Below are 24,202 nucleotides of genomic sequence, written 5' to 3' on the forward strand. Positions count from 1 at the left end.
CAATACAAATTATCTCATTTTCACATATTTTCTTGGAGAGAAAAATGATCTTTGATGATGTAATATTATTGGAGATTTATCATGAAAAAATGTATGATTTATCATTACAATGGCCACTGTCACCACAAAGTTACAGCGTGTAATTTAATTTAATATTTTGACTTTATCCAACTGGAATTGTAATTTTCAAGATTTTTTTAATCTATTTTGTAAACTGCCAGTAAACAGAGCAGATATTTGGATTTATTTCGACAATTATTTTCTCAAAATCTATCTTATTTCGTCATCCCAAATATATTAGAGAAGTTATTTTACTATCCATAGGCCTAATGTAATGTACTTGGAAACATTACTTCCCTATCCTGCTGTGTTGAATCTTCTTAACATTGACAGAATCTAAATCTATGAAAACTAATTTTCCAATTAAGTTTACTAATTATATATCAATTCCGGTGTTAGCTAAATATTATTGATGAATTATTTAATTAGTTCTTAGAAAGTCAGGCAAATTTCGTTGGCAGAAATCTATGGTTAATGAAAATGCTTGATATTTTAAGGTATTATTTTGTATGACTTTTTTTTACTAATATATTATTTCTAATTTAAGCCAAATTCTTGTTTTACATATTCATATGTAGTATTGTATATTAAGAATAAATCACTTCGGTTATGTAATAAATATTTTTTTTAACGAATTCTGAAAATAAGAATGAACACTTTTTGCCTACTTACAATTTACTTTTACTATGCATACAATACTTCACATGCAATACTTTATTGCAATGATTCTCAAAATAAAAATACTTTCAGATTTTAAAGAAATGTTTTCACCAGGACTTCAAGCTTTTCCTTACATACCAATCAGTCTTCTTCCTTAAAATGTGATGTAAGACTTCTGGTCATTTGATCATTTAAGGAGGAATGACAATAACAGACACATACTTTAACATGTAGGCCTACAGTTGAACACAGGATTTTCCGGCACACTTCGTTCCGAATAAGTGCATTTGCTGAACACTTGGTTTCCGTACGCCACACCCTTACCGCGTGGCGAGTAGGCCTAACCAAACAGATAGCGTATGGAGATGTGGAGAGTAGGGATATACACAGGAACTCGCCACACATTAAGGCTATAACAAGGTGTCGTGTACATAGGCCTACTTAACGCTGATGGGTGAAATCACACATTGTACCTATAGGCCTTTGGGAACAATAGAGAGATATAGTTGGTATAGGCCTACAAAGTAAATAGCATCTGTAAAGAGATATATAACTTTGATAATATTATAATTCCCACAGGAAGGAAAGAATGATTAGAATGTGCTATAACTATTATATAAATATAATTATATAGGAGAACTGTACAAAGAGAAAAAGAATATATATTTGACTATCAATAAGAAATGCCGAGAGATACGAAAATATGGAGAAATGAAAAAAGTAGATAAAAATGTCATTGTAAGTGAGAAAGAAAGGGATAAGAGAAATAAGAAATAAGAGAAATAAGTGAATTAATAGATAAATACATGAAAGATCTAGAAAATATTCAATAGAGAATAATAAGAAATGTGTTTGAACACCCTGCAAGTAGGCCTACTCCATATTGGAAGCAGAAAAATGAAATTTATTGTAAATATAATTTGAAAATATGAGAAATAATATATTTTTGGAAATAGATCTATAAATAAAAAGAAATTAGCAAAATAATTATTGAAAAATATGGAAGAATTTATTAGATAAGAAGAAAATAATGTAAAAGAAATTGTGGTTCTTAGAGAGTTTATACAACAAAACATTTATATTTTTAAGGTAATCATAATAATTAAAACAAGGTTAAATTCACGCAAATTAAAAGAAAATTATAAGGGAAAATACATATATAATTTTTTAACCAATAAAAAGAAGAATATAGCACAGGAAATTTAATTTAATATATAAAATTTAGAAGAAAAAAAATTAAGATAATCTCTGGGGAAATATTTATGAAAGAAGAATTTTTAAAAATACATCAACAGATTGTTAAAACTGATAACAATGTATTAAGGTAATTTATGTGTAATTAAATAGGGATAGAAATGATAATTAGTATTATTATATAATGATTTTCTCTGTTATAATAAAGACAAAATTGTATTTGGTTGTTATAAGCAAAGAAGCTTTGCAGTTACACGTTAGAGGATAGAGTGCCCGCAACTTGCCGCAAGGTTGTTTACATTCCCACTGACCAGTACAGCAACATCGAACCGGGTACCCTAAGCCAAACTAACCAGCTTAGGGTTATATTAAGTAACTATATGATGGTTTTTATCGTATTTAATCATATTTTAACGGTTATAATAGAGAAATTGCATTTAAGGGTTAGAATAGAGAAATTCGGGCTTCGTATGGGGCTAGGCTATCGTATGCCGGCTGAATAAGGAAGTGGAGGTTTAGTATATTACAATTTGTTGAACTTGAGGTTAAATCGTATAATTGAAAAAAAATTAATTATTGTAGATCAAAATCAATCCTTTAATGTACCTTTGAGTAATAATTTATATAGAAATACTGACCTTGTAAGGATTGCAGATCTGTGGACACCAGTCGGAGCCTTTGTAGGGTGATGGCCAGATCCCGTAGAAAACGGGAATATTCTGAACTGTGGCCGTCGTTCTAAAAACTATTTTGGCGGGAGAAGCTAACTTAAAAAACCCACCTAACCTATGCTAAATGCCGTATCCTTAATCGGGGGGCTCCCCTTACACAACAGTTTCCTTACCTACGAGTACGACGGGAGAAGCTAACTTAAAAAACCCACCTAACCTATGCTAAAAGCTGTGTCCTTACCTAGGGGGGCTGCGCCCCCCCAACCCCCCCTTACACAACATATTTAAGATCCGTAGACCATTTCCAAACGTTTTTATTCTATACAAGATAACTGTCGGAGCGATAATAAGCAAATTAGGACGATTGGCCGTAGCGCTACAAACTACCCCACCAGTCGTATCGAGCTTATAAATTGGAAGGTTAAAATCATATTTTGTAAACTTAATATATTGTAATCTACGATAACCCCACATAGCTTAAGAACCTCGCCAATGTTGGCGCGTCATTATCACGTTCCATAATGCGTCGGTGCGACCCCCCGTCTATCCGTATTAAGTCTGGTTAACGGATGTGTCCGCCATTCTACAGATTCCCTTATTTGACAAAAAAAGATAAAACTGAGTACTGTATATTATGAGTATATCGTCCTGGACTCCAGCTATTTAGAATGAATTAATCGATATATTTGTGTTTATGGCTATTCATAATATTTATTTTTCAATTTAAAGCCATAAATAATGGCAAAATTACTGTTTTTCTCTAGCCACATCCTGTGTTGCTATAAATACTTATATGTGTTTAAGATAAATGTCATGTTTGTTCTAAACGCACTGTTTATGATGGGAAAAATATATCTATGTGGGATATCCAATTTTGGCTGAAACTAATTTTACCACTGTATAGAATTTATATTTTTTCAATAATACAGAAAATCTTCAACTTAAAAATTTAATAAGTTCCAAGTTGTTGTTTGTAAGTCTAATGTAGTTAAATTTTAGCCTAGGGTAGGTTTCACGGAACTCACATGCCTAAGATTTTCAGCTGCTAAAGTCTACAAATAGTCTCGTTTCATATTGCTAATGTTGTCTTGCTTACTCCGATAAATTATATAATACTGTTTTATCACAGTATTTAATTATGAACCGTTTTCGTACACTATCCGAGACACTTCTGCCAAAGTTATTTATATAATTGAAGTTACTGTGAATAAGTTTTTGCGGTATCATGTAATATTATGACAGGACTGTCTTCCAGAGTCGAGATATCTTTTTACGTGTTAATCAAATCGGGCCTTTATATCTAGCGGAAAATATAGCACCTTGCACCATGAGTTTGGTTAGGTTAGTAAGTCTCTATGGAGTTTGGTTAGATTAGCGAGTCTCCATTGCGTTTGGTTAGGTTAGTAAGTCTCCATTGAGGTTGGTTAGATTAGTAAGTCTCCATTGCGTTTGGTTAGGTTAGTAAGTCTCCATTGAGGTTGGTTAGATTAGTAAGTCTCCATTGCGTTTGGTTAGGTTAGTAAGTCTCCATTGAGGTTGGTTAGATTAGTAAGTCTCCATTGCGTTTGGTTAGGTTAGTAAGTCTCCATTGAGGTTGGTTAGATTAGTAAGTCTCCATTGCGTTTGGTTAGGTTAGTAAGTCTCCATTGCGTATGGTTAGGTTTGTAAGCTTATATTGCATCTCACTAAATTTTTATGTATTTTCCAATTCAAAAGATGCTATTTTCAGAATGGGGTCCCCATCATTGTAACGTTGGAATGGGACGTATTTCTCTAAAACAACTCGTTTCTGATAGAAAATGAGGCAAAAATCACTTAAAATAAGCTAAGAAACATAAGAAAATCATGTTTTCAACTTCCGAATATTGTCCTGTCCTCAACTAAAAGTTCACCGACTGTCTTTTCCAGGCGCCATGCCAGAGAACGCCAGAAAGAAGATGAGAACTTCCTCGGACGCGCCGTGGGAAGACGACTTCCGCCTGCCGTCCACCGTTCGGCCGAGCCACTACGATCTCTACCTGAACCCGGATCTCGACTCGAAGACGTTTTCCGGTTCCGTCGCAATGACCGTGGAGTCGTTGGACTCGAGGGATTTCTTTCTCGTTCACACCAAGTGGCTCAAAATTTCCAATACCAAGATCTCTCGAGTCGAAACTGGACGTAATCAGGTGAGGAATCTGTTAAGTGGACGAATATCCAATGGAATTCTACATTAAGCTCTACTAGAAGGACACTCCAAAATCAAACCATTGGTCTCTAGACTTAGGTAGTGCTATAGCCTCTGTACCATGGTCTTCCACTGTCTTGGGTTAGAGTTCTCTTGCCTCAGAGTACATTCGGGCACACTATTTTATCTAATTCCTCTTCCTCTTGTTTGTTTAAGTTTTTTATAGTTTATATAGGAAGTATTTAATGTTGTTACTGTTCTTGAAATATTTTATTTTCCCTCGTTTCCTTTCCTCACTGGGCTATTTTCTCCGTTGGCGACCCTGGGCTTATAGCATTCTGCTTTTCCAAGTAGGGTTGTAGCTTAGCAAGTAATAATAATAATGATGATAATAATAATAAGACTTTGATTATTATGTATCATATTCTTTTGAGATAATTTTACCACCTTATTCAGATGTTTCGCAATTGTTCTAGGTAAACGTAAGTCACGGTTTATTATACTATATTAAGCTAGAAAATAAGGATTTAATGGTCAGCCATAATGAATCTTTTTTTTTGTTAATAGAAATTCAGGGCTTAATTTCAAACCAGATTTCAAGCTGCCATACATTAGGATAAAAGGACCCCTTTTAAGATTGAGATATAAAGATTTCTATGCTATTATAGGACCCCTTTTAAGAGAATTCTATAGTTTTAAATCACACCTTTATTCTTTTATGACTATATTTAAAGATTCCCACTTTTAATATGTCTGTAGTGTTTAGTAAAGTAAGAAATTGGCCATACAGGAATGCCATTAAACTTTGTTTTTAAATATAAAACTTACCCGCTGGTTATATAAAAGAGCTGAAGTCCCTGACGCCAGGGCAGAAAATTCAAATCTCGCGCTATCGAAGATACGCCAGGTGTACCAACCGCACCCTAGCGGTAGAACAGGTGGAACTACACACCAACTCCAGTTCTTCTCTCTGCCGTCATAGCTGACTGACATACAGAAGTTCGCTCTCGTGTTTTTACTCTCTTGGGAAGTTGTTTGGTGATGTACAACGTTCTTTTTTGAGTTTAAGCTATCGTTGATTAATTTTCCTTCGTTCTTATCTTGAAATCTTTTTGTTGAGATTTTCTTTATTGTTTTTTCCCTTACTTTTTGCTTGTCGGTCTCTCACGTTAACTTTAAAATGGCCGACTCCTCCCCTTCTCAGCGTAGGTGTGTTAGTGAGGGTTGTCGTACACGACTTCCTAATGGATCTATTGATCCTCATTCTATTTGTGTAAAATGTAGGGGTAAATTTTGTTCATTAGATGATAGGTGTAATGAGTGTCTTTCCTTAACTAATGATGATTTTGTTACTTACGATCGTTATGTTAGGAGATTAGAGAGAGATAGAGTTAGGCGTAGTTCTTCCCGATCTGTGGATAGAACCTTACCTAATTTACCTGTTCCTAATCCTGTTCCTTCCCCTGTGGTGGTAGATCAGGAACCTACTATGAAGGACATGTTTACTGCTATTTTGTCTCTTGGTGAGAAAGTTGAGTCCTTAGCAGCCGATAGAAATACTATCTTTTCAGAGTTAAAGGTATTGAAAAACCGTGATCCTATCGGAACTGTGGAAAGTGTTTCAAAGAATCGTGACTCTCTCGGTGTTGTGACAAGTGTTGATAATGTGGTTAGTGTTGCGGAAGGTGCGTCGACACGAGTGTCTGATGTGGTACCGAAGAATCGTGACTCTCTCGGTGTTGTGACAAGTGTTGATAATGTGTTTAGTGTTGCGGAGGGTGCGTCGGCACGATCTTGTCGTTCACCTAGCCTTAGACCTCTTTCGAGCTCTCGAACCCATGGGAGAAGTAATGTCGAACGGCTTAAGGGAACGAGAAGCGTCATCAATCGTGCAGACGTCCCCTCGAACGTTCCTGTTGCCGTAGCTCAGGTCGTTCACCCTCATCGTAGGAAAGGTGAGGTTCATACGTTATCCCCGTCTTCCGATGAAGGGTTGGGAAGTGAGATCTGGCGGCGAGCGTCGAGACCGCTTAAACGCTCCCATGTTGCTTCACAGCGTCGGGAATCGCCTGTGCGGCCAGGATGTAGTTCGTGGGGTTCACCGGAACGTTTCCGTTCTCCCAGCGCTTGCACTCCGGCCAAACGTTCGGATCACCGTGTTCGTGCGGATATGATTCCTTCCGATTCGGACCTTGTAACTATTCATGCACCTCCTCTTCCATCGGATTGGCTTTCTTCCCCTGAAATGCGTGGTGACATTAGTGCGAATCTTCCTTCTAGGAGTTCTGTTGATCCGAAATGGACTGCGCTTTTGTCTATGAAGGAACAACTCTCGTCGTTGATGGATTCTTATCAACCAGGTGTTGGCGTTGTGTCTGGGCGTTCGATGTCAGACCAGTTATCGCACAAACGTTCGATGGTTTATGGCCTTGACGAGTTATCACTTAGACGGTCTCCCATTCACAGTGTTCAACGCCAGGTTGATTTTGATGAGTCGCGTCAGAGAGTTTTGGTTGACCAGTTTGCGTTTTCTGGTCGCGGGGAAGAGCATCGGCGTCGACAAGTGGACGAGACGCGGCAACAATTTGAAGTAGTGGATCGCCCGCGGCAACAACTTTTGGACGCTGCGCGTCAAAACATTGGTTTACAGCGGCGACATCCTGACTACTTTGATCGTTCGCAGCAACATTCCTCGGACTTTACGCGACCTCGCGGCGATCTTCAACAGTTACCTTCTGATTTCAAGCGTTCTTCTGTTCAACAACAGTCGAATTCTAAGCGGTCTAAGCAGTTGTTGGTTGAGGATGATCGTCTACATGTCCGTGTTTCGCATCAATCGACTTCTACTTCTCCCCACCAAATTGACTCAGATGTTGGCCTTGACAGGCAGTCCCATCCAGACGTTGTTCCTTCGGTTCAGGCTGCGGCTGTTGCTGCACTGCCAGAAGACGAACCAGAGGAAAAGTCGGATGAGGATAATCCTATTGAGGAAGTCTCTGAGAATGAGGAGGAGAAGCATTATCAGCATGCTGTGGACCTTCGCAAGTTTATGCTTATTTTGACTGGAATTTTCCCGGATTCTTTTACCCCTGTGGCCCCTCGTTCTCCGCCTTCTGAATTCATCTTGGGTAAAGCTACTAAGGTTCCAGTTTACACCAAGATGGTTCTTTCTCGATCTTCTAAGCGGGCCTTGAAGTTAATGGGTTCTTGGTTGGACTCCAAGAAAGCTTTTGGCAAGACGGCCTTTGCCTTTCCTCCCGCTAGGTTAGCCTCTAAATCTAGTGTGTGGTATGAGACTGGTGAAGTGTTGGGCTTGAGTTTTCCTTCTTCTGCACAAGGGGATTTTTCAAGTTTGGTAGATGCTTCTCGTCGTCTTGCCTTAAGGAAAACGAAGATTTGGTGGTCCATTCCAGAGTTCGACCATTTGCTTAAAGGTCTTTTCAGGGCCTTCGAAGTTTTTAATTTTTTGGACTGGGCTTTGGGGGCTTTGAGTAAGAGGGTCTCTGATATGACGGAAACGGACACTAGTGGTTTAGTTCATTTGATGTCCTGCTTGGATAAAGGTGTGAGAGATGGCTCCAACGAACTTGCTGCCTTGTTTACAGCTGGAATTCTCAAGAAAAGGGCCACGATGTGCTCCTTCCTCTCCGCAGGAGTGTCTCCCTATCAGAAGACAGGCCTTCTTTTCGCACCTTTGTCTAATTCTTTATTTCCTCAGGAATTAGTGGGCGAGGTGGCTACTGCTCTCACTCAGAAGGCCACACATGACTTAGTTACTCATTCGTCTAGGAAAGTTTTGCCTCCGTCATTCTCCTCTCGAAAACCTAAGGAATCTTCTTCTGGGTTTCGTCCTCAGTCCTTTCGTGGGAAGCCCTCTGGAAGAGGCTCTTTTAAACCAGAAGGAAGGAAACCTAGAGGCAGAGGGGGCAAGTCCGGCCGAGGTAAAGTCTGACTGCCCTCTCCTTCAGACAGCAGTGGGGGCCAGGTTGACTCACTTTTGGGAGGCTTGGGAGAGGAATGGAGCGGACCCCTGGTCCGTCCAGGTGTTAAAGGAAGGCTACAAGATCCTTTTCCTGACCAATCCTCCTTTAGTCACAGATCCAGTGGATCTTTCGCCCAAATACAGAGAGGGTCCCAAGAAACAAGCCATGCTTCTACAGACGTCTCTTTTATTAGAGAAACAAGCAATAGAGGAAGTGCAAGATGTTACGTCTCCGGGGTTTTACAACCGCCTTTTTCTAGTACCCAAGAGTTCCGGGGGGTGGAGACCGGTTCTGGACGTAAGTGTGCTCAATGGTTACGTCCAAAACTCGACGTTCACCATGGAGACTCAGAAAACAGTTCTGGCAGCTGTGAGGAAGGACGATTGGATGGTCTCTTTAGATCTTCAGGATGCCTATTTCCACCTTCCGATTCATCCCAGCTGCAGACGTTATCTGAGGTTCATGGACGGAAACAAGGTTTTCCAGTTCAGGGCTCTTTGTTTCGGACTCTGCACGGCTCCTCTATTGTTCACCAAGATCATGCTGAACGTGGCAAGCATGCTGCATTCGAGGGGAATCAGGGCCTCTCTGTATCTGGACGATTGGCTGATAAGAGCCTCCTCAGCCGATTGTTGTTTGAAGGACCTCAAGATGACTTTGGATCTCTCCAGAGAACTGGGTCTCCTGGTGAGCTCGAAAAAATCACAACTCATTCCATCCCAGGAGATTCTTTATTTGGGGATGGAGATTCACAGTCGGAGTTTTCGGGCTTTTCCGTCGTCGGTGAGAATCCAAGCAGCCCTCCTAAAAGTACAAACGTTCCTGAAGAGAGATCTTTGCTCCGTCAGAGATTGGATGAGTCTTCTGGGGACTCTCTCGTCGTTAGAGAAGTTCGTGACCCTGGGGAAGTTGTTCTTGCGTCCTCTTCAGTTTCATCTCAACCGCCATTGGAAGAAAGGGGACAGCCTCGACAGGGATTGCATTCCCATCTCGACTTCCATCAAGTCTCATCTTCAATGGTGGAACAACGAGCCCAGACTGAAAGAAGGCTTGTCTTTACTTCAGAGGAACCCAAACCTCGTGTTGTGTTGCGACGCCTCCAACTCGGGGTGGGGAGCCACTCTAGAGAAGCAGGAACTTTCGGGGACTTGGACGGTGGAGCAAACCTCTCTCCACATCAATCAAAAAGAGCTTTTAGCTATTCATCTGGCTCTCATCGGCTTCGAAAAGCAGATCAGGGGCAAGGTAGTCCAAGTCAATTCGGACAGCACGACAGCTCTGGCCTATATTGCGAAACAAGGCGGGACCCACTCTTGGCCTCTGTTCGAGATTGCAAGACTGCTCCTCATCTGGGCGGAGGAAAGGAAGGTGACTCTTTTGACGCGGTTCATCCAGGGAGTCAACAATGTGAGCGCAGACAGACTCAGCAGGAAAGGTCAGGTTCTCTCCACAGAATGGATTCTGCACCCGGACATCTGCAAGAGTGTGGCGGTTATGGGGTCGACCTCTCGTGGATCTCTTTGCCACCGCGAAGACCAAACGACTAGAGTGTTACTGCTCTCCGGTTCCAGATCCCGAAGCTTTTCACATAGACGCTTTTCTGATGAACTGGTCACACATGGAGGTTTATGCCTTTCCTCCGTTCAAGATCCTTTACAAAGTGATTCAGAAGTTCGTTTCACACGAGGAGACCAGAATGACACTGATAGCGCCGTTCTGGCCGTCAAGGAGCTGGTTTCCAGAGGTACTGGAATGGATGGTGGATGTCCCGAGAAGCCTTCCCATGAGACCCGATCTTCTCAGACAACCTCACTTGGCCCGAAATCATCAAAACCTCCGAGCTCTACGTCTGACTGCCTTCAGACTATCGAAAAACTCGCTAGAGCTAGAGGATTTTCGAAGAAGGCAGCCAAGGCAATTGCAAGGGCAAGAAGGTCTTCAACCATCAAGGTGTATCAGTCCAAGTGGGAGTTGTTCAGGGAATGGTGTAGAACTAACGCGATTTCCTCTTCCAGTACATCGCTTTCCCAAATAGCAGAGTTTTTCTTGGACCTTAAAACTAAGCATAACTTCTCGTCATCAACTATTAAAGGTTACAGGAGTATGTTGGCGACGGTTTTTCGACACAGGAACCTAGACCTTTCTGATAATAAGGATCTACGAGATTTACTTAGGTCTTTTGATACGACCAAGAAGATTCAAACGGCTCCCATCGCCTGGAATTTGGATGTTGTCCTTAAATTTCTCATGAGTGACAGATTTGAGCCTTTACACTCGGCTTCATTTAAGGACTTAACCTTGAAAACCCTTTTTCTAGTTACTCTCGCCACTGCGAAAAGAGTTAGTGAAGTTCACGCTTTAAGCAAGAACATTGGTTTTCGGAATGGGAAAGCCATTTGTTCTTTGCAACTGGGGTTTCTGGCCAAGAACGAAAACCCTTCTCGACCATGGCCCAAATCCTTCGAGATTTCTAACCTTTCGGATTTGACTGGCGATGAATTGGAAAGGGTTCTCTGTCCAGTTAGAGCTCTACGGTGTTATGTGGACAGAACTAAGAATCTGAGAGGTAACTCAGACGCTCTGTGGTGTGCAGTTCGGAAACCCTCGATGCCCATGTCCAAGAATGCCTTGTCTTTTTTCGTTAGATTGTTGATTCGAGAAGCTCATGCTCAGTGTGATGAGTCGGATCAGAGGCTCCTCAAAGTCAAGACACATGAAGTCAGAGCGGTAGCGACTTCAGTGGCCTTTAAACAGAACCGTTCTCTGCAAAGTCTGATGGATACAACATTTTGGAGAAGTAAGTCTGTTTTTGCATCCCATTATTTGAAGAATGTTCAGACTCGCTATGAGGATCTTTTTACGTTGGGTCCTTTTATAGCTGCTAATGCGATAGTAGGTGAATGATCTACCACTACGTTCCCTTTTTTCCTAATACCCCTTTTCTATCTCTTGGAACTCGTTTGTTATGGTTGTTTGTGGAGATTGGGCGTCAGTCTTCCGCAATCTTTGATTTGGCTAGGTGGTCAATTTGTTCCTTGAGTGCACCCGGAACAAGGGTATTGGTTGAGGTCCTGTCATGTTATAGGTGTTTGTACCGTTTGACAGCTCCTAGAGATTTTCAGCCCGAGTGGATTACTGGATCTCTTAAGGATAGCGGACGAAATGAGGCAGAGTATCATTGCTGTCAGCTTCGTTATCAGGTGAGAACTGCTTAAGTTTATTGTATGTAACCCTTAAGTGAATTTTCTGTATGTAGCTGTCTCTGACCCGCCACCAAGGGGTGTCAATCAGCTCTTTTATATAACCAGCGGGTAAGTTTTATATTTAAAAATGATATTTTCATAATAAAATAAATTTTTGAATATACTTACCCGCTGGTTATATAAATTAAACACCCTCCCTCCTCCCCTCTAGAGACTACCTATGGTATGGCTATGAGGCATGGAAGAACTGGAGTTGGTGTGTAGTTCCACCTGTTCTACCGCTAGGGTGCGGTTGGTACACCTGGCGTATCTTCGATAGCGCGAGATTTGAATTTTCTGCCCTGGCGTCAGGGACTTCAGCTCTTTTATATAACCAGCGGGTAAGTATATTCAAAAATTTATTTTATTATGAAAATATCATATTAGGCAATTCAGGCATCCAGCTAGCACCGATAAAGCTGTTGCAGGCTATGTATTAAGTGCAGGCATTATTATTATTAATTGCTAAGCTACAACCCTAGTTGGAAAAGCAGGATGCTTTAAGCCTAAGAGATCCAACAGGGAAAAATAACTCGGTGAGGAAAGGAAATTTGGAAAATAAACTACTATATGCAACCTACCAATACAGATTTCACTTTATATAGGTTCAGGAGCTTTACGGCTATTTATTTTTCTTGATTGAAAAAGAATTCACATAGATGAGCAAAATCTGTATGTCATCGGTCATTGCTTCATTGTTTAACCCATTTACCCACAAAGGACGTACTGGTACGTTTCACAAAAGCCATCCCTTTACCCCCATGAACGTACCGGTACGTCCTTGCAAAAAAATGCTATAAAATTTTTTTTTTTTTCATATTTTTGATAATTTTTTGAGAAAATTCAGGCCTTTTCCAAGAGAATGAGACCAACCTGACCTCTCTATGACAAAAATTAAGGCTGTTAGAGCAATTTAAAAAAAATATACTGCAAAATGTGCTGGGAAAAAATAACCCCCTGGGGGTTAAGGGTTGAAAATTTCCAAATAGCCTGGGGGTAAAAGGGTTAAGGAACCTAGTTGCTTTTGCTGACACTCCATTGGGCGACGATAGGAGCATATTATTCACAGAGACCTTTCTTTGACGAGACCAAACTCAAACGAAGTTTTCGAGACGTATCTGTTGGGGCTGCGGCAAATTTTGACGTTCTTCCCCAATAGATATGTTGTCCATTATGTACGAGTCTCTTCGTTCGCTGATTAGTTCCAGGAAATTTTAGAATATAGATCGTATGTTTTCCTCTACGCCATTACAGACCATGTACTGTTTCTGAAGATCTCTTTACCACAATATGTCGTTGGAGGTCCTGACATTTCTTGTCTTTATTAGAGTAATTAGCTGTTATAATTAATGTAGAAAGGGATTAGGAAGTTGGAATTACTGTAACTTTAGCCATAATATAGAAGAGGGGTAAAATTAACTGATATCCTTAGCTTGAGAAACTTTTCTTCCAGGAGATAGACGTCATCGAGGAGTTCGAATACGAGCCAAACGAGTTTTGGGTTATGAAGGTCCCACCGCAGGAGGCAGGAACGTTCTTGATCTCCATGGAATTTTCAGGCTCCCTCACCAAAGCTATCCTGGGTTTCTATTACTCGGAGTACACGGACGTCTCCGGAGTCAAAAGGTAAGTGAGGGTTGAGATGGCGTGTACGTAGTAGTGTCGGGGAGAAGAGGCCTTTGTTGCGTACACAATGTGATGGCTGTAGCATTGTGTATGATGTGACAAGTTCAAGATTCCAAGACTGTCTTATCAGCTAGTGATTTATGATAAGTAAAGTCTTGCTTGATGACATTTTATTAACTTCTTGATTGCTTTCCTTCTCATTCAAAGAGCCAAATCATTCTTGTAGTTCTTCAGATTGGAAATTAATCAAGCACCTTCTGGTAATTAAAAACGAGAAGTTTGATTCCTTAGTGATTTATTCTTTTAATGCAACTTAAATCTAGAGTGAGGAGACCTGTAGGGATTATCTGTTATGTAAAAAGTTGGAAATGATTAAATTTTGGAAGTTCAATGTCAAAGGTCAAGGTCACGGTCAAGTTAAATGTCCAATTCACGTAATCAGCCATAAGGATGGACATTGTTGTCGCAGAGACTTCAAACTTGGTCCATATTTGAGTGTATGAAAATCCACGCCAACTAATACATGTCAAGGTCGAGAAATAAGCTGCCGGGGCAGTGGTCTGCGCTCTACTGAGTGCCCCTCTAGTTGCAAATGTCTTCTTGCTTACTGTATTAAATAATATATTTTTTATTAGAGTATTTCATTATGAACTTGATGCAATATCTAAGGTTCATGATTTCAGTTAGATTTGTTTGCATCTCCGAATATTTGCCAAGTCAATTGTTTAAATTGAGAACTGTCCGTCCAGTACAATATTGTTGGCATTCCCATAATTCAATGAATCTGTTTTATAGATATATTCTTTATAAAGAATCAAGTTAAACCGAATCTTTCTTTGTTCTGTAAGCGAAATACAAACCACGCTATTTACACAGGGTTTACCTTTTAGCGCAGCTGAAATGGCGAGCCATTAGAATTTAACGAGGGTGTATTACCCCCGCGCTAGTTAGCGGGGGGGGTAGGGGAGTGGTAGCTAGCTACCCCTCCCCTCCCTCACACACAGATGAATGCTCACTTTCACTTTTGGCTCGGACTGTGACAGACGTCTCTGTCTTGGTCCTCTCTTGGCAGCCATTGTTTGTTTTGTCTTTACTTAATCGCTTACTTTTCATTTACTCAATATATATGTAAACATGTTTTCATGTTTGTATACATATTTGAGTATAGAAATCAGTAAGCTTCCTTTTCAGATTTGTGTGTGTAGTGTACTTATCTACGTGGTGTCCTCGGCAGTTGGCCGCCACGGCGTTATGGGTGGCGATCGAGTTTGACTTATGTCTTTCTCTCTCTCTCTCTCTCTCTTGAGGTCGTTCACCCTTTTACTACGTGTTACTACGCCCTTGTAGCTTCCTTTCCGTGTGGGGGGGTTGCTACGCCGTACGTTTGTCTCAATTAGTTTATGAATCTAATTGTATTTGTTGATTTTTCAGCTTTGTAGAACGATTCCTTTCGGGGTTTTTGTTCTTTCTTTAGTGTTCATTCATTTTTAAATTACATAATTACATAGTTACATAATTATAATTGTTATAATTCTGTTTTGGTTACAGCTCTCCTTCCGTGAGTGTAAGTGGTTGTGAGGGCACGTGCCTGTTGTGTAATTCTTGTTTCCTTTCCCTCGGGATTCCTCTTCGGAGCCTTCCCTGGGGAATGAATGTGTACTAATGTTTTTTTGTTTTATTTTTTTACAGTTACCGATCTAGTTCGTTTCTGTAATATGGCAACGGTGTGAGCTGTCTTGTTGAGTCCTGGGGATTCGGCTGTTGCTGCCTCCCCCCTTGTGTTTTCGTGAAGTACTCCCGTGACGACGGACAGCTCTCCAGTTCATTTTAGAACTCTCAGGAGGCTTGCCTCCTTGGGCAGGTAACTTTCCCTCCGAGGGAAGTTTTTCCTGTCCAGGCTTGAGTTTTTCCCCTTATGGAGGGTTCTCCTCTTGCCATTTTTTCGTGGGACTATGCTCTTGGTGCTGAGCGGTCACACCTGCAGTTTCGCTCAAGGGGCTGGGCAACTGCAGGAGCTCCTCTTCGGAGGATTGCTCCTTTTAGGTTACTGGCTGACCAGTCTCTTCTACAAAGTGTTTCTCTTTCGTTAGCGAGAGAGTACACTCATAGAGACTCCTCTTCGGAGGATTCTTCTGTTGCTGTTGCTGTTGGCCTCCCTCGCCGTAAGGCCCACTGTCCGCCTCGTCGTAAGGGCCTCTCTTCTCCCTATAAGGGTGCTTGAGGCGCCTTTTTGAATCTCCGTTTGCAGCCTACTCTCCTTTTCTTGATCTTCCGCCTTGGTGCAGATGGACAGCAGTCTGATCTCGTCTTCCGACGGGCAACGGTCTTCCCGACGGACAACGGTCTTCCCGACGGACAGCGGTCTTCCGAAGGACATCAGTCTCCCGGCGGACAACGATCCCTTCGGGGCAAAGGGTTGCCTCCCACGGGGGTTCTTCCCTTGCGTGTCAGGGTTTCCCTGCGCGCTCTTCTGCTGTGTTCTCTCCTGCTCCTGCTCAGTGTTAGCGCACAGGCGCTCTTCTGCTCATCAGCGCTTTCATGATGATCATCCCTGCTGTTCCTGTTGGTTCCTGTTACGCGCCCTGTGCGCCCACGTTCGCCCTCGCGATCTAGAACTTCGGTTCAGGTCGGGGTCAAGGACTCTTCTTCTATACGCAGGCTTCCACGCGTAGCCTTCTGCTCATCAGCGATCATCAGCTCGCCAGCGATCACCTGTCTCTCGGCGATCTCCGGATCGCCCGCGTGTGTTACAGCTGGCACGCCAACGTTCTCCAACACTTCTGAAGAAACATGGTTCGCCAGCTACTAGCTCACCTGCGCATGCTGATCGCCATCGCGTGACCCTCAACTGCGGATGCTGATCGCCATCGCGCGACCCTCAACTGCGGATGCTGATCGCCATCGCGCGACTCTCAACTGCGGATGCTGATCGCCATCGCGCGACCCTCAACTGCGGATGCTGATCGCCATCGCGCGACCCTCAACTGCGGATGCTGATCGCCATCGCGCGACCTTCAACCGCGGATGCTGATCGCCATCGCGCGACCCTCAACTGCGGATGCTGATCGCCATCGCGCGACCCTCAACTGCGGATGCTGATCGCCATCGCGCGACCGCCCACCTGCGCATGCTGATCGCCATCGCACGACCCTGGCATGCTGATCACCATCGCGTGACCCTGTGCATACTGATCACCATCGCGCGACCCTGCGCATGCTGATCACCATCGCGCGATCGCCCTCCTGCACATGCTGCTCGCGATCGCTCACCTTCGCATACTGCTCGCCAACGCACGATCGCTCACCTGCGCATGCTGCTCGACCATCGCGTCGGCATAACACAACGCGCCATCGCCAACCTGTGCGTTAGCACTCAGCAGCTCACCACCGATCGCTTGTTGATCCATATCGCCAGCGGTCTTCCTTGCCTACGCGGCAGCGCGTTTCCTCGCCATCGCGCTAACGCTTGCGTTCGCCGCCTCGGACTCACGCTCATCCACCTGCCCACCCTCACGACCGCTCGCCCGCGCGACCCTTTCCTGTGCGCCCGCGCGACCGCTTTCCTGTGCGCCCGCGCGACCATTCGCCTGCGCGCCCACGCCCACGTGCCTGCACGTCTACGCTTATGCGCGTCCGCGCCCATGCTCTCCAATGTTCGCCCAGCGCGCGAACCAACGGTTTTCCATCGCGCGGACGGATGGTGTTCCGTCGCGCGAACCTACAGTGTTTCTTCGCACAAACGTCGGCTTATTTCTTGCAGTATCCGTTGCTCGTCTATGGGTTATCGCTCGCCGACCACCAGCTCTCGCCCTTCCTACCACGCTCGCGCTCCTTCGCTCACCTTCGTTTGCGTTACCGCGCATGGGCGCTTCCACGTTCGCCCACGCGAAAATCTTTGAATCACCGTCGCGCGAGCTCCAGGGCGATTGCGACCATGATTCCCAATGGGGTTTTCGCAGCATGGCCAGCCTGGCGAGTTCTTCTGGAGCGTATTTCCAGAACACTGCCTCACCCCGTAAACACAGAGCATGGCACTTGCAAGAATAGGAGAAACTTAAGGGAGATCTGAGCAACACTCCTCTTTCCTGAACCTGGGTTAGCCCTTCCCCGTCATTCCCTGGAAGGATTTTTGGCGGGGGGGGCTTTCCGTTCGAGATTTCTCCATCGGACAAGGGGTGACTGCTTACCCCTTCCTCTGGGAGCTTACCAGGTTCTTTCCCTCCTCGGTTACGGCCTGAGGTTTTGTTCAAGGAAGCTACAGGAAGATCATGGGTACTTTCCTCCTCTCGAGCTCAGGCACCTTGGCCTTTCGTCGTTAAGTATGTATCTAACTTGCGGACAAGCTCGATGTTGTACCATCTGGACGCGCTGACTGAGGGCTTCCTTCGGGTGTCTCATCTGTGGAGGTCGACGACCTCAGACACCCTTCCATCCTTGAGAAGAGTTTGTTTGTGCCCAAGGACAGAGACTTAGACAGCGGCTGTGCGAAAGAAATCGACTTCCGTTTTCACTCCTCCAAGGTGCTTTCTTCCAGACTCTGCAGGGCTCCAGCGCCCTTTTCTTTCAACCACGTCGGCCTAAGTTATCGGCTACGACAACTGGGACAAGGTGTCCAATTGCAGTTTCCTCCTGTCAGGAACAGTTGGCACGGGAGACTCCCTCGGGGGGGGCATAGTCCTAAAAGGAGTTCACGAACTCTAGGATTGCAGGTTTTTCGCTGGGAGGATGCTTAAGGTTACTCATCCGAATGACAGCTTCCCGATGCCCATTCCCGCACAATCTCTGTGATCAGCCAAGGATATCGCGCCTGCCGTCTCTGTCAGCGAATTCAGTGTCTCTGAACCTCTATGCCATAGCGTCAGCAGAGTTGCCCGGTTGGGCAGAATGATCCATACCTTAGGCGAAGGTCTTCCTTAGGATCATCGACGGCTTCACCCCCGGCTTCCTCAGTCGATCCTTTCTTGTAAGGAAGGATCTGAGAAGGGATGTCCTTAGTCGACCTCTCAGCCCTGATCAAGTTTGTCGAACAAACTTCGGCCAGCGTAGACCAGCAGAATCGATCAGACTGGTAACGAGGCGACAGGACTCCTTAAACCCTGGATCGGAAGGACGGGTACTTTCAGTTTCCATTCCATCCATCTTCCAGGGTGCTCGTCGAATTCAGCCTAGACTGCAAGTATTCCTGCTTATGATGCAGTGTGGCTATCCCGCCGTGGCATAGCAGGTTTGTTTCCCCAGAGAACTCTCCCTGCCTTCCTCTTGGCCGCTCAGGTGCAGGCTTCCGCCTCCTCTGCTGTTTGGAGGGCTGGTCAACTCCGGTAGGCTCGGGTTCGACCTTCTTCAGCGCCGGGACAAGCTTCCGGGTGCTTACCATGAGTGTGGGCTCATGTTGTTTTGCTTGGAGCCTTCTCTTCCTCTGCCTCAACATCTGGAGTATCTGGCAATGATATTGAGTCAACGGCCTTACCACGTTGGAAACCCCACTTCTCGTCCATCCAGCGAGGTTAAGCAACGTCGGTACTTGGATGGGTGACCACCTGGGGACGCCAGATTCTGTTACCACATCCTCCGAGCCTTCCTTTCGGTTGACTGTGGCAAGACTGAGGAGAGTCGCAGTACCTGTTCTCAGTCAAGCAGAGCTTTCAGCCCTACCTTGGAACGTTTCCTAGTTCTCCTTTCCTCATTGACCCGTCTGTAGTCCGAACGGTCGCCTCAGGATAAGTTCCATGTGGGGCGATCCAAGTTCCGATGGCTTCAGGCAATGTTTAACCGGACTTCCTGGCCCCTATGGGACCAGCGGAACTATTAGACCTGCAATGGGTGTTGACCTAGGGAGCCTCTTGATGGTAGTCGATATTCTCGTCCTTTCCCCACATTCTTGATGCTGTTCTCGGACTCGTCAAAGGGAAGGGGGGGGGGGCATGTTCCGGTCCAGGCCTATGGTCAAGACCTGAAGCATACCTCTCCATCATTCAGTCAGGCTTAGGGGCCTTAGTCTGGCCCCTCTACAGATCCTACAGCTCCTGCCGAGTCGCCCCGTGCGCGTCGACTTCATGATTCTGGCGTATTCTAACCAGCAGGGGACGCATTTTCACACCTTCACATCTTGCAGTAGAGATACCGGGAGGATTGAGATTCTCTCAATACCACCATCGGCTCTCTCATTCCAGGCAGGGGAATGTTCTCTCAGACTATCCGAGCAGAGCCTCGTAGAGAGAGTGTACCTGGGGGTCTTTGACCTTGGGTAACCAGCAAGTACTGGTCTGGGGGACCTGATCGCGACAGCTTGGAACCTCAAGCTTCCACTATTCTTCCCCCCAGTCTCAGACCCCGAGACTCTGGCAAGATGCATTCCGGTGATGGTGGGACAACTTCGACGCCTGCGTCTTCCTTCCTTTTTGCCTGTGGACAATGGGTCTCAACAAGACCAGGTTGTCTGTCAACCTTTCAATGGGAGAGCTCCACTGGGACTATGCGCAGAACGGTTTCTGGACCCTCTGCTTCCCCTGACGGAACTCCCAGGAGAACTTCTCCCACGGCGCAGACTACTCAAGCAACCACACTGCGACATCTCTCCCGAACCGGGGCGTCGCTTCGGCTTCATGCCTGGAGACACTACGCCTCCTCCTCAAGAGGAGACAGCCCGCTACAGTCGCGGTACGGAGGTCGCGTCATCTACGATAGTCATTCACAGCGGTCTCCCAGGCAAAGTGAAGAGTCTAAGGTGGTTGGTGCCGTGGGAGATATACCTCTTCCCTTGAGGCCTCTTCTCCAGCAATAACGGTCTTATTGCCTTTCGGCGGGAGGAAACTCCTTTCCGCTCTCGGCAATGAAGCCTGTCGCTCAGCCTTTCCCTGACCTTCAGGCTTAAAGGAATAACTTTTTCCTGCCCGCTGGATCTATCCTCGCTCATGCGAAGCTACGATCGTCCCTGCCCTAGTCGGAGGAAGACCTCCAACTTGGAGCATGGCTCGGACTTTTAGTCCTTTAAGAGATCTTCTCAAGACCCTTTACGACAGGCCTCGGATTGTATTCCGCCTTGGGTCTCCTGCTCACTCTGGCCACGGCCAGTGTGTAAGCAATCTTCTTGGTCTCTTACGACTCCCCCCTTTCTAAGGAAGAGGGGAAGGCAACATTCAGGCTCGCTCCTGAGTTGTTGGCTAGACTCAGAATCTGGGGGTCCCGGCCCTTCGGTCCGATTCATTCAAGATTTCGAGTCTCCATTCTGTATCTGATGTCCCAAGACCTTCTCTTTCTTGCCAGTAAAGGAATCGAGAGGTTAGCGCTGGGAACAGCTGCAGTTTGTCCTCAGTTGCAGCCGATTTGGGAGCACAAGGAGGACATGGGGGAGAGTCACCAGTGTACCTCTTCAGCCCGGACTCAAGGACATTCATCTCGACCTGTCTCCAGACCCTCCCCCGTCACGTCGCCCTACAGCACGATGTTGGATACATCGCAACGTCCCTCGCCTTCGAGTAATACTACTCTGTGACGCAGGTGCTACAAGCTGGAGTCTGGAAGCGTCTAATGACCTTCGCAGCCCGCTTCCTGCAGGGCGTGACCCACAGGAGTCTCGATACGTTTTCTATCGCTCTGTGGTGGCTACACAACAGCTGGTCTAACCTCAGGCTCCTTTCTGGGCTCGAACCTGTGCCGCCCAGTGAATAAGCTCCATTTAGCACTTATTCTTAGGTAATTTACTGCTAAATATACCAGAGAAAAAATGTAAAGGAGTGCTAGGTTAACTAGCTCGCTCACCTATTGGTGTCGGTATAAAATTGGGCGTATAATCCAGAGGTCCCGCACTATTTAGATTCATCCACGACAGAAACTTCAATAGAGGAGAGCCGTTCAACCTCACTCGGTACTACTAACAATGCATCCGCTCAGAACCCAACTCCTTTTAGCACATCTTGTGTGTAACCCGCTTTTTTGTTGTGCTCTCGTTTTTTCGCTTATTTTCTTTGGATTATGGCTTCTTCGTCGGTTTCCCTGGAGACACCGTCTAAGTTAAGTACCAAGCTGTGTTTTGCTGTGTTTTGAGCAACCTAGATCGTCTAATATTTGATTTATAGGAGTGTATTCTCTTCGTTCATACCGATCTTGCTTGATTCCATCTACAGTTGGTACTCCTGTTTTGAGAGCTTTTAGTTTCACTCGCGGTGTTACTATATGTATTATTTTTATTATTAAATTTTATTTGTTATTATGGATATTCATTATTTAGCGTTTAGAACCCTCGTGGTTCAAATTTTGGGCCGATATCATTTACGTATCGTTATGGCTGCCGACCTTCGTGCTAGGCGGCAATGTTATCTTTTAAGCCATCAGGTGTGTCTTTTGTGATTTAATTATTATGTTGCATGCCTTGCCCAAAAAATTTTTATGTGTTTATTTTATATTTTCAACGCTATTACTATTATAATGAATATTGTGCTATTACTCCGTTTGATCTGTCTGGTTGGGGATCGTCAGTTGGTAGCCCTGCTGCTCCGTATCACGTGATCCTCCCCCATGCTCCCCCTCTCGCTAGGTGGGTGGCTAGGCTTCTCTCCCCCTCTCCCCTAGGGGACCGTTGCCTTCCCTCCTTGTAGAGGGGGTAGTTCAGTGTTTATGGACTTTGTCCTCCGGGTGTCCCGGCGGGTTCGGCTCTGTCTAGTCTGGTTGGCCACCGGTCAACAGAGTTGGATCCCGGTGCACCCTATTTTATATTCACTTATCACACTGGTTTATGTTATATGAAACCCTCTGGGTTCGGTTGGCGGTTCTTATCTACAGTTCCGTCCCCCCTTTTAATTTATAACAGTTCCTATGATTATATATAATGATTATATGACAGATCACTATCCCGGAGTTCCTATATGAATTGGTTTTGGATACTTTTATTTCCCGGCCCGGGGCTTAGCCTCGCCCCGGGAAATCAGACACCCTGTGTCTTAAATTTTTGTTGTTGCATCCTTTTTTATACTCCCGGCTCGACCGGAATGGATGGCTATACTTTAGTCTTAAGCTAGACTTTTGTTTAGGCCGGGTCCTCCGGACCCGCCCCTACTTAAGAATATTACAGTTAAGCCCTAATCTTGTGTTAGGCTTATGTTAGGCCCGGGTCCTCCGGACCCGCCCCTACTTAAGAGAATTACAGTTTCTCATATACTATTTACTTTAGTCTTAAGTTAGACTTATGTTTAGGCCCGGGTCCTCCGGACCCGCCCCTACTTAAGAATATTACAATTAAGCTCTAATCTTGTGTTAGACCTATGTTAGGCCCGGGTCCTCCGGACCCGCCCCTACTTAAGAATATTACAGTTAAGCTCTAATCTTGTGTTAGACCTTTGTTAGGCCCGGGTCCTTCGGACCCGCCCCTACTTAAGAATATTACAGTTAAGCTCTAGTCTTGTATTAGATCTATGTTAGGCCCGGGTCCTCCGGACCCGCCCCTACTTAAGAATATTACAGTTAAGCTCTAATCTTGTGTTAGACCTTTGTTAGGCTCGCCCCTACTTAAGAATATTACAGTTAAGCTCTAGTCTTGTATTAGATCTATGTTAGGCCCGGGTCCTCCGGACCCGCCCCTACTTAAGAATATTACAGTTAAGCTCTAATCTTGTGTTAGACCTTTGTTAGGCCCGGGTCCTCCGGACCCGCCCCTACTTAAGGGAATTACAGTTTCTCATATACTATTCTTTTTATAGATGGTGCATTGTCTGACGCCGGCCTGTGCAGCTGTTATGCACCAGCCTTGTGGCCACTCCGTCTGCCGATCTCATGCCCCTTGTGGGGTTCAACTGGAAGACGTTGTGGTATGGCACCCGGATAACTGTGTGATTTGCTTCGACCTCATCACTACCCTTGGATCTGATTCGGTGAGTCCCGTTGGCTATGTTGCCTTCTTATTTTACTATTAGTAAGATCTCTATGGTCTTGAAGGACCATTGGGAGTCTTCCCTTTTATAATTCCCACTATTATTTCAGGCATCCCCGGAGCAAAAGTCTGCGGCTCGGGCCACACTGAAGGTGTGGGTTGGTGGTTTTGCCCGGAATGTGAAGTCTAAGCGGCCGTACGTCCTATCTGAGGACTACTGCTCCATGGTTTACCCCAACGCTAAGTCTTCAGCCGCTGTGGCTAGGCATGTGGCAGCTCCCATCATTGCCCACATTGATGCCACCATAACGGGTCTCATCGACTCAGAGCAAGATCCATCGGACGCCCCCGGAGGTCTGGAGGATAATGTTGCCTCCATGAACCTGGACGTCGAACCAATGTTACTAGACGAGCCGGATACAGGTAGGGTGGTAAGTGAGGCAAGTGTTTCCGGCGCTGAGATTCCTATCCTCAGCCCCGCTCTTTCTTCTTCTTCTGATCGCTCTTCTTTTCATGGATTTTCTGGGGACCGTGATTCGTCTCAACGATCATACCCGGTCCCCCCTAAGGATAAGTCTACATCAAGAACCTTACCCAAAGCTTGCAAGCCCCACAAGACTTCCCATAGCTCTAAACAAGGTACAGACCTGTCATCAAAAGCCTCTGGTTCCTCCTCTAAGTCTCACGACCCGGGAGTTCATTCCGCCCCTCCTGCTGCTAGCCCGGGCCTTTCCGAAT

At 45.0% G+C, this 24,202-nt stretch overlaps 1 protein-coding gene across 1 annotated transcript in view; it reads left to right on the forward strand.

The window, feature by feature from the left end:
- Positions 1-2,162: 2,162 nt before the first annotated feature.
- Positions 2,163-24,202, forward strand: part of LOC137647193 (glutamyl aminopeptidase-like) — a 65,326-nt gene continuing 43,286 nt past the window's right edge. The window contains exons 1-3 of the mRNA XM_068380520.1: positions 2,163-2,286; positions 4,494-4,753; positions 13,431-13,603. Coding sequence (XP_068236621.1) covers positions 4,499-4,753; positions 13,431-13,603 — 428 coding nt within the window. The 5' untranslated portion in view covers positions 2,163-2,286; positions 4,494-4,498. The remainder of the gene's footprint in view (positions 2,287-4,493; positions 4,754-13,430; positions 13,604-24,202) is intronic.

The sequence above is a fragment of the Palaemon carinicauda genome, chromosome 9, assembly GCF_036898095.1.
Source record: "Palaemon carinicauda isolate YSFRI2023 chromosome 9, ASM3689809v2, whole genome shotgun sequence".
Lineage (NCBI taxonomy): Eukaryota > Metazoa > Arthropoda > Malacostraca > Decapoda > Palaemonidae > Palaemon > Palaemon carinicauda.